General features: G+C 34.8%; 1 protein-coding gene across 3 annotated transcripts; it reads right to left on the reverse strand.

The window, feature by feature from the left end:
- Positions 1–185: 185 nt before the first annotated feature.
- On the reverse strand, positions 186–9,672 carry LOC110701677. Of its 3 annotated transcripts, XM_021879295.1 has the most exons (8): positions 9,141–9,672; positions 5,926–8,522; positions 4,315–5,823; positions 2,963–3,157; positions 2,525–2,583; positions 2,225–2,405; positions 1,876–1,964; positions 234–318 (listed from the first exon to the last, which is right to left on the reverse strand). In XM_021879295.1, exon 2 carries the CDS (start codon positions 8,511–8,513, stop codon positions 6,051–6,053), a length of 2,463 nt encoding a protein of 820 aa, XP_021734987.1. In that variant the 5' UTR covers positions 8,514–8,522; positions 9,141–9,672; the 3' UTR covers positions 234–318; positions 1,876–1,964; positions 2,225–2,405; positions 2,525–2,583; positions 2,963–3,157; positions 4,315–5,823; positions 5,926–6,050. The 3 variants fall into 3 exon arrangements, with proteins under 3 accessions (XP_021734985.1, XP_021734986.1, XP_021734987.1); XM_021879293.1 differs by lacking the exon at positions 1,876–1,964 and having other exon boundaries at positions 186–318; XM_021879294.1 differs by lacking the exon at positions 1,876–1,964 and having other exon boundaries at positions 186–318; positions 2,525–2,586.
- Positions 9,673–11,119: the final 1,447 nt, after the last annotated feature.

The following is an 11,119-nucleotide window of genomic DNA, read 5'->3' on the forward strand; positions in this document are numbered from 1 at the left end:
ATCAATAAAGTGCTAATTGCTTTATCAAACAGTCAACTGTGATTAAGCAAGCACACTTCTGGCTCATTACATCCTCACCTTCTTCCATTTTATGCTAAAATCCAACGACCAGCAAATTGGCCATCAGCATTAACCCTTCTCTTGCCAGCATCTTTTGGAGTGCTGGCTGTCTGTTTAGGGTTAATCCAGTATCCAGTTTCAAGTGATGTTCCTTCAAAAACCGAGTTCTTAGATTTCTTTCTTCCCTTTCTGGAGCTTTTCTCTAAAGTGACTTGTCTGCTAGTTTGCCGTTTACCACCATCCTGACCAAATTGACTCCTGATCCAAACAGCAAGGAATCATCAGACTTCAGATCTTAAAAATTTCTTTAGTGTTTTAAATACACAAATCAACAAAGAAAAACATAGTACATGTAATCTATAGATTTCACATTATGTGATTTCGACCCTACATCAGTAGTATTCAATGGGAAAAAGTAAGGTAAACGACTACGGATTAATCTCTAGATCCTCAAATCATTATGGTAAAAGTAATGGTGAGATCGAGGAACAGCAGATCCTGAATTTTGGTCTTGGAATATATTTTGGGTTGTTCACGCTTATTTCCTGGTCACTGGAGCACAGCTTGCGAGAACCTGGGGCTGGTTTTGTTGATTTTACAAATTAAAAATATTCAGTACAGAATTCATCAAAAGCCGGAGTCTGTACAATAGACTTATCACTAGTACAAAAATCTTTCCACAAATCCTGCTGTTGTGAAATGTGAGGCTGCAAATATACATTTTTTGCCAAGGGATTTGCTGACTTCCATGGTTTAGGATTCTTTCTGTTTATTGTGTTTGGAAAAATCAACCCACTAGATTCTCTGTCAATGTGTTCACAGTCTGATTCAAAATCAAGTAGCTAGCTTGAATCTTTCTCGAATATTGTATTCTTCTGGTTTATTGTTTATTGAAAAGTTGACTGTGCTAGTCATTGTGAGCATCTGATGGATTATCATAATCTGATTCGGAATCACGTAGCTTGAATCATACTTGAATATTGTATTTTTTTTATTGCTATTTGGAAGGCCAATCCCCCTAGCTTTCCTCTCAGTGCGTACATCTGACGTATGATTAGGATTTGATTCACAGCTAACTATGTATAGTTTAATCATGGTCTCACACCACTTCATCATTGTAAATCTATCTATTCTCACAGGAAAAATCTATCTAGCTTCCCCTTGATAATTTCCAAGGGGGATACTACGACATTACTGAAAATAGATTGGTTCCTTCAATCCAAATACTCCAGAAACTTACCAATCTCACTTGCACAATAACAACAATAAAAGAAATAATAATTCCCTTTAACAAACGATGTAGCATCAAGCTGAAAACAATCACACCCAAAACTATAATCACAATCTTATTTGTTAAATCCAAATTCAGAAGGGAATGTGCGTGCTTGTGGAGTTTCTCAGTCCAATGATAAGTGGGAGACGTCGATAGCTGAGGCCAAGGCAGTGTTGTTTGGTTTGCAAATGATGAAGGATGCAGGGGTTGGTCACTTGGTGCTAGAAAGTGATTGTATGCAAGTATAAGTTTTATAAGAATAAGTCTTGCAGCTCTAGTTCTTCCATCTTAGTCATAGATGATACGAGTATTTAGTTTTTTGTTCTAGTTTTTCTAGTGTTTGCTGGTCTTTTGTGAGAAGATGAGGGAACAAAATTGCACATGAATTGGCCCACCTTCAACCATGGGAGGTTGGTCACCGTTTGTGGTATGATGCCTTTCCGTCTCGTGTAATTGAACTTGCTTAAGTTGATTTAATGAATTAGTCTCGCCCTTTGGGGTTGTTTTGAAAAAAAATACTAGTACTAAAATTTTAGACTGACCTCGTAAGTCGTAACTGTACTCAACAACTGTAATGAGCAAGAAATGTAACGAAATAAATAGAGGACCTCACATCCCTTGCCCCCAATTGCTGCAAAACAAAGCCAACCTCAGTCTTATCCTCTCTCTTCATCTGTTTAAGAGTCTTAATATAATTTATGGTTCAGACAAACATAGTCTTGGTCATAAAAGAGTATTGTGAGCTTCATAACAGGACTAACAGTGCAAGTCTGTAATTATTCTTTAAGGTTTTGCCATAAAGTTGTATGTATACCATCCTATCCAAGATCATATTAACTCCAAGGACGATGAAAAAAAATCGAATACCTTTGTATAGAAGAAGAAATTTACCTATTAAAAACTTTGATGATGGTAGTGAGTGCCCAACAAAGAACTCTTAGAGGGGAGCACAATATACAGGGAGCCCAAGGTGAGGTTAACAAATGTAAAAGCGAGCATAGGGAGCAACTCTGGGATGTGATTTTCCTTCCCCATAGAGAGCTAGGTAAGCATGATCAGCAAGTCAGTGTTCCTGCAAAAACAAGTAAATAAGACTAAAAGCATAAAGAGGCAATTCATACTCCATTTTTCTTTTCTTTTTTGTATGCCATATGAAACTAGAAAAAGGTAGAGTGAAGAACAGTATTTTACCTACACAGCTGCATTTGCCTTCATATCCTCTCCACATCAACCCGAATAACATGGAAATGCTTCTTACAAAAACAAAAATATATGTATGTCAATATTCAGCCCAAAATCTAATTCTCAAATGTTATAATTCCAAAATCTGACATGGACGTTGTAAAAATATCAATAAACTCACAAAATCCCCACGATCTTATAATATTTGTGTCTAACTGGTACATATACCATATGTCTGTGAGAATACTAATACTTACAATTGTCTAATTTTAGTTACCAACATGAGTTCACCAAAAAGTAAAATTTTCTCAACTAATTCTTAATCAAAAGTCCAATTTAACAAGTACTTTTGCAATCAAACAAAACCAAAATTGCTTAAGCTAGAATGCTTGATTAAGCATGACATAAATTTTACAAAGTAGCTGAAAGAATTCAGCATATTTTTACCCGAGTCTCTGCTGCCTGAAGCTAGTGACTACGACTGTCGGCTGCCAGCGGCTAGCTGCAGCTGGCGACTTCCTGCTGGTGGCGGCTAGCTGCATCCTGTGGCTGGCGGCCAGATGCTGCCTGCTGGTGGCTCCTACCTGCTAGCTGCTGCCTGCTTCCTGCTTCTGGCAGTTAAAAAAAAAAAACAGCGACTACCTGTGCACACCATAATCTTAATTATCTAATTTCTCACAAAAAAATCTCATATTTTAATACAATTAAATTAGGACACACTATGAATCAAAACAGTAATTCTGAAATTAGAAAAACCCATAACCTGATTATTATAAAAGATAAGAAATATTCATGTATTATCACAAAAACACAATTTTAACTCATATTATCTAATACATTATAGCGAGCCAACAAGATAGATTAGGCTATCAAAATACATAAAGCTTGTAGCAGGAGAAGCATGATCAGTTACAATTTTACATCACAATTCAAAATGATCTGGATAGCAGATAATGAAAGCAGGAAGAAAAAAAAACGAGTGAGTGGCACAAAAACAATATTGAACAGCTGGATAGAATTAATATATGCGAAAAGGGGTTCACTCTAGATCTTTTTCGCCTTAGTCAATTGTATATTCTACATATAGGAAGTTCCGCATTTAATGACATTAAAATAATCGAAAATATTCTCAGACCTTGATGTGATTAGATTGAGCCAAGTTGTAGTATGAATGAGCTTTAGTTGGTCCGTGATTTGTAACAGCCAAGGCAGTTTCTGTCAGCTGCTCAACTAAAAAATGTTGACCATTGAAAAAGAAGTGATTCGCCACATAATTCAAAATCAATGCATTGTAGGGATGTATCTCAAATGCAAGCAGCATTTTTTCAAAAAATATACGAGTATAATTTCTTTGTATGGTTGATAAATAAATGATTATATTAGGATTTAGAAGAATAGAAAATTTAAGAACATAGAATATCAAATTCACAGGTCACTATGTGCAATCATCAACAAGAGAAAGGAGAAAATGGAAGCTATAGAAGCAGTAAAGGGTGATCTATTGGTACACTCATGTATGCAATTTAACAGAAATTCAACAAGCTGCAGGCAATAACAAGTATCAGCATGGTGGGATGAATCTTCAAGAGGTAATTGAGGAGTGTATACTATTCTATAGGACTATAGGTACATCAACACTATTAGTTTGGACATTGATTTTGAAGGATTGACAAAGATACAAGTCTAGGTGCATTATCACTTCTTATTCTAAAGTCCAATTTAACAAATACTTTGCAATAATAAAAACCCAAGAATTGTTTCAAAAAGGAAAAAAAACCAAGAATTCAGTATATTTTTACCTAAGTTGCTGTTGCAACCTACAGTCTGCGACTGCATGCCCGCTGGTGACTTCCTGCTTGTGGCGGCTAGCTGCATCTAGTGGCTGGCGGCTTGCTACTGCCTACTAGTGGCTGATAGCTGCAGGCTGCTAGATGCAGGCTGCCAGCTGCTAACGGCTCTGACTGCCTGCCGGTAGGGCTAGCAGCTGCCTGCTGCTGCGGTTGTCTGGCAGCTAGGAAATTCTTAATATCTCCTCCATTATTCGTAAGCTTATCAAATCACATTGATATATTCTACAAAACTCATACATATCACAATCACAAATATATTACCAAAATAACAACAATGCAAAATAAAACTGGATAATAGATTATTAAAATAAGACTAGTTTCTTATGGTTTTTCATACTCAGCGCTTCTCTGAAAGTCCAAGCTGACTAATATGATTCACGACATTCATAAGCTGGTCTAATATTTGGGCAGTTGGCTGATTCTAATCCAAAAAAAACAAATTAAGCTTCAAGAGATTATCAATTAATCGCAAAACCAAACAAAAACCAAACTTTTGGTCATTAAAACAGATAATTTTGCAGTCAAACAAAACCAAAAATGTTTAAGCTAAAATCCCTGTTCTTTTATTACTCCAAAGTAACTAAAAGAAGAATACTAGAAAGGACCAATCATATTTCCAAAGCTTCATCTTCACTTGCTTACATGAAATCCCATAGAGTATCGTCCTCGAATTCATCATCAGAATCATCAATTTCAGGCTCTGCTCGCATATCCAACATGTATTCTGGAACGTCAACAGTAGTGGCAGGCAAGTCCTCTCTCAGCCAACTACCATCATAATCATCCTCAACGATTTCCCTTGAAAGAACACCATCGCTAGCAAATTCATTCCAATAAGAAACTCCAACATCACCATTTGATTCTTCACTTATATCAAAGAAGTCTCCGAGGATAGTTTCCATAACGTAATGCAAATGCTTTTCTTTGGAATCTTTCACATAAAAAACTTGGTTTACTTGATTAGCCATCACAAAAGGGTCATTAGTATAGCATAACCTTTTAAAATTTACACATGTTAGCCCAAACTCATCTTGCTCCACTTGAAACCATTTACAGCGAAACAAGACCACTTTAAAATGACCAGAATAATCTAACTCAATGATATCCTCCACCACTCCATAATATTTTACATCCCCAACAACAGGATTTTGATCCCTAGAACTTGCAAAACTCGACATTGAAGATGTTACACTAACTCCACTACATTGAGTGTTTCTTTTTGACTCATGTGCAATTGTATGAAATTTGTTACCATTTATAAGGTACCCTTTAAAACTTCTCACAGTATAGTCAGGACCTTGGGATAAAGCCTTGATTTCTTTGGAAACATTTTGTTCTCGTACACGATCCTTGAACAATGCTCCAATATCATGACTGTGCTCTTGTGCTCTCGCCCACCTACTCCGCTTAACCCGTCTACCTTGACTTCTTTGACGATTTACAAAATCTTGATGTTCACTACATACATATCACAAAGTAACTAAATATTAGTCAATTATAAACAATAAAGATTAAATATAGTTAATATGAAATAATACCAATTTAAAAATAATTACTAACCTTATGTAATCACTGATTTCATCACAATTAAAGAGTACATAGCGATGAGCTTTCATCAAAGTGTCCTCATCTAAAGAAACCTTTTTGCCTTTATTTTTCTTTTTTACACCTAAGGACGTCCAAAATTAGGAAAAAAGGCTTCCATCTTCATTGGATGCAGTATCATCATCATTTCTAGGTGCTCCATTCAACTTTGAACTAAAATCATCGTGAAGATACCGAGAACAAAAAATAAGGCATTCTTCTTCCAAGTAGGCCTCTACAATGGAACCTTCGGGTCGACTTCTATTTTTTACATATGACTTCAATTTACCTAAATACCGCTCTTTCGGATACATCCAACGACCTTGAACAAGGCCCCCAAGCCTTGCCTCCTCTACAAGATGAAGTGAAAGGTGGATCATTATGTCAAAGAAACTTGGGGGGAATATCTTCTCAAGTTGGCAAAGTATCTGTATGATTTCAGATTCAAGATCAACAAGATCTTTAGGCTTTAGAACTTTCCTACATAAACCCCTGAAAAAGGATCCTAGCCTAATCAAAGTCGATGCTACTTGCTTAGGCAAGACATTCTTTAGCACAACTTGGAGCAAATAATGAAGCATAAAGTGGGCATCATGGCTCTTGTAACCAGCAATCTTCCTCTCATTGGATTGGACACATCTGGATATGTTTGATGCACAACCATCGGGAAACTTAGCACCTTTCATCACACTGCAAAACAAGGCTTTTTCACTAGAAGATAAAGAAAAACAGGCTTTGGAGTATAAACGTTTCCCTCTATTATTTGTTCTCTTTGGATGGAGTTCATTTCTTATACCCATATCTTGTAAATCAAAGCGGGATGCCACATGGTCCTTAGTCTTTCCTGGGATATCAAGCAAATTACCGAGCACACTGTCACAAATATTTTTCTCAATGTGCATAACATTAAGATTATGACGCAAGGTATTAGTTTCCCAATATGGAAGCTCAAAGAAAATTGATTTCTTCTTCCAAGGAAATTTCTTTCGACCCTTCTTTTGAGTTTTCCCAAACTTATTTTCAAACCCTTCTAAATCCTTTAATACCTCTGAACCTGAGAATCTAGTAGGAGGAGGAGGCCTTGTCTCTACATTACCATCAAAAGCTCTCTTATTACGACGCCAATGATGATTTTCTTTCAAAGATCTACGATGTCCCATGTAACACATCTTCCCGCTATACTTCAGGTATTTGGACCAAGTCTTATGATTGCAATTCGGGCAGGCAAATTCTCCTTTGGTGCTCCATCCGGACAACATTGCATATGCAGGGAAGTCACTAATTGTCCACAACAAGGATGCCTTTAAAGAAAATGTTTCATCTTTCACAGCATCATATGTGTCAACTCCAACTTCCCATAACTCCTTTAATTCCTCGATTAATGGTTGCAAGTAAACATCAATATCATAACCTAGAGAAGGAGGACCAGGTATAATCAAAGGCGTGATATTGTACTTGGACTTATTATATAACCACGGAGGCAAATTATAAATGGATAAAACAACAAGCCAAATACTATATGACACACTCATAGTTCTCAATGGGTTGAAACCATCAGTAGTAAGACCTAGCCTCACATTTCGAAAATCACTTGCAAATTGTGGATGTGCAGCATCGAAATCTTTCCAAGCTTGTCCATCAGCAGGGTGCCTTAATTTGTCATCTTTCTTGCGATCAGTTTCATGCCATGTCATGAGTTCAGCCGTCTTAGAGCACATAAACAACTTTTGTAGACGAGGTTTCAGAGGAAAGTAGCGCAGAAATTTTGCAGGAACTCCTTCATCAGGCAATGCACCTTCCTCTTTTTGCTTCTCATTTAACTTCCATCGAGAAGCTTTACAAACATGGAAAGACTTGTCATTTGCACGTTCTTTCCAATACAACATACAATCATTAGGACACGCATCAATTCGTTTGTAATTAAGTCCAAGGTTCTTCTCCATTTTTTTAGCATGATGAAAAGAAGTAGGAAGCTTTGCAAATGGAAAGGCATCACATTGAAGCTCCATCAACTTATCAAAAGAAGAATTGCTCCACCCGTTAAGACATTTAAGTAGATAGAGTCGCACTGTGTATGAAAGCACAGAAAAATTTTTACAGCCTGGATATAATTCCTCCCGTGCATCCTCTAACAACTTATAAAACTTTTTAGCACTCTCATCTGGACCCTTCCAAAGTTCTTCTGCATCGGAACTTGAACCTCCTATAAAATCTCTGAAAATATCATTAATCATCTCGTCCATATTGTCTAATGTGTTTTGATTATCACACTGATGCCCATCTTCCCTTGAAGAAGACCCTGTTGTAAATCCTTCGCCATGAAAGTTCCACACTTTATACCTCTTGTTAAATCTGTTAGCAATTAGGTGACTGAAAATCTCCTCCTTTGGGAACCAAAATCTGTAAACACACTTCATACATGGGCATAAAATTTCCGGTTTGTCATCTTCCTCTGTGTCCATGGTTGAATTTAGAAATGCAAAATCTAGAAAATTCTCAACACCTTTGATATATTCTTCGGCACTTTGGGGTGCATCAATCCAATCTTTGTTGATGTTTGCCATTATAATACTCTATAACATAAGAAGTTATGTGGAGGATCAACAACAAAGGTAATAAACTAAGACATAAATATTGACATGATTTCTTGGACTGGCTAAAACAAAATAAGAAGACAAACTTTCAGCAAATAAAAATGCATATTCAATTTCAACTCTCTACAATTAAATGTCACAATACCACAATTGATTCACACCCTAAAGAGATAGGGCCAAAGAGAATGGTAACAAGCACTTAACCATCCCATATATACATATAAGATTATAGTCATTAAACATTAGATTCTATTTTACATCCAATACAACCAAAGAGAACTGCAACAAGCACCTAATGAAAAATAGAATTTAGAAATTATATTATCCATACATCACATTATAAATCAAGAACGCAATATTATATAGAGCCATCACCTAGAGGTGGTCAACATTTAACAATCATCTACCTATGCTATCCCACTATAAGATTGTTTGTCTTCTTTATTAATTTAGATTATCAAACCAATTAAATAATAAACATACTTATCTAATTTGATGAAAAATAATTAAAATTCCCTAACTTTTCAAACCTACTAAGACTTAACCTGACATACTATGAAATTAAAATAACTAGTTGAGTCGAGTTGCCAAACTTACTTGTCTTTGTTTTTTCCTCAATCCACAAGCTTCTATCTTCAATCTACTCCAGGCAAGATGATACCAAACAATCTACTCCAATAAATTGCAATTTGATACCAGAAAACAGCAATCAAAATCTAATTTTAGCACAAAGACAATCTTTTGATTTCGTAATTGGGGTTTGTTCGATTTTTTTAGGAAATATGATTAACAATTTTTTTTTTAATGAAAAGTTAGAACGGTGCTAGATTTTGTGGGAAGTTTGTCATGGATTTGTTTGATTTTGTGTGCCTGCCACCTACTAACAAATTATTTGAGTTTGTTTTTTTTTTTTTTTTTTTTTTGAAATTCTCTTTTTCTTTTTATATAAGAATACTGCTATATTTACTTTAAAAAAAAAACACTGCTATATTTTACTGAGTATTAAGGCCTTGCTTTGTTTATATAAGAACACTGCTAAATTTGCTTTCAAAAATAAGTTTAGATCAGGTTCAAGTAATAAGTTTGGATAAGTTCAAATAAGTAAAAATCAGGTGAATAAAATGCACCCTAAATCAAGAGATGCTAAATCCAAAAATTTCCTACTTAAAAGCATTAATCAAACCAATCTTTGATAATAATAATAATAATAATAATAATAATAATAATAATAATAATAATATAGTATGAAGTATTTTGTGAGGGGAACATACAATTATTAAATCATGATTAGATTTATTGAAAGAGATAATCATGAGCTTAAACTTTATACATAGTATGTTATTATCAATTATAATACTTCATATGTTGTGTCAAAATAAAAAATGTATTCTGAGTGTATTTTCTAAAATAAAGTATGATTAGTGATGGTTAGATGAATGAGAATTTGACTATTAGTTATAGGTAGAGTTGTCAACTTGAAATACTGTATCAATTATGGGCTGACCATTTACGGATCGAGTCATAACGAGTCAAATTCCTCTCAAGGCGGGATGGAACCATAGCCTTAGTTGTGGTTACCATTTTGATCCACCTCATTCATCTTGGGTTAGATCTGTCAATTTTCAGTCAATATCTATTGAGTAAAGATGACATGTTTGACTTTTTTCACTATTTGTATGCTAATTTTGACCATCGTTTTTTAGTAACGTGTAAAAATAAAATTTTATCATGGAATATAGTATTAAATAGGTATTACTCCGTTATACTAAAGTTTTATAATCTCTTGTTATTAATATTGTTTACCAATATAAAAACAAGTTTATCTAATTTCAAAGTAATGCATGTGTGTCAAGTTTCGCTGTTGTATCGATTATATAAGAACATGATTGGTATCAACTGGTTATATAGTTTCAATTCAATTACGAGTTGATCAGATCATTTAGTGATTGGATCATAAGGAGTCAAAGTTACCATTTTAATTAACCTGAACCATTTAGATTAGATGAGTTGTGTCAATTCAACTTGTTATGTTCGAAAACAAGTTGGGCTAACATCAAATCGGCTTAAAATAGTTTGGATTACATCAGATATCTCATATTTGTATAGGTCGATGTTGAGCCGGGTTAAATTCATGATTGTCAAACTAGAATTAGTTGAGATTAAATTTGGTGAAATCGGCACAAGACTTATTAACATAATAAAACAATTTGAATTTAACATTTTTATAAAACTTATTAACATAATAAACAATTTGAATTTCACATGTGTATAAAACTTAATGGTTAATCTCACTATATGATTCTTTTTATTCTATATAATAAGTTGACTTTTACATTTGTATAATTAATATTAATAGATTGTCATAATGGTCAAGGTTACCCTTTTAAACCACCTCGGTTTGGTCGGATCAATTTTGAGTTGGGCGGTAGCTATCGGGTCCATGTCAGGTTTGAGCAAAGCCATTAACTTCGTATTGATGCTCAAATTGGAGTATTAGGTTCAAAACGGGTTTGGTTGGGTCTATTTCATATCGGTTGACTTTGGATCTCCTTGATTACAACTTTGCTGATTTCGAT

Source organism: Chenopodium quinoa, unplaced genomic scaffold (assembly GCF_001683475.1).
Source record: "Chenopodium quinoa cultivar QQ74 unplaced genomic scaffold, ASM168347v1, whole genome shotgun sequence".
Taxonomy (NCBI): Eukaryota; Viridiplantae; Streptophyta; class Magnoliopsida; order Caryophyllales; family Amaranthaceae; genus Chenopodium; species Chenopodium quinoa.

Bases quoted from the DNA above. Each gene is read 5' to 3' on its own strand.
- LOC110701677 (XM_021879293.1), bottom strand. From the start codon at position 8,513: ATGGCAAACATCAACAAAGATTGGATTGATGCACCCCAAAGTGCCGAA.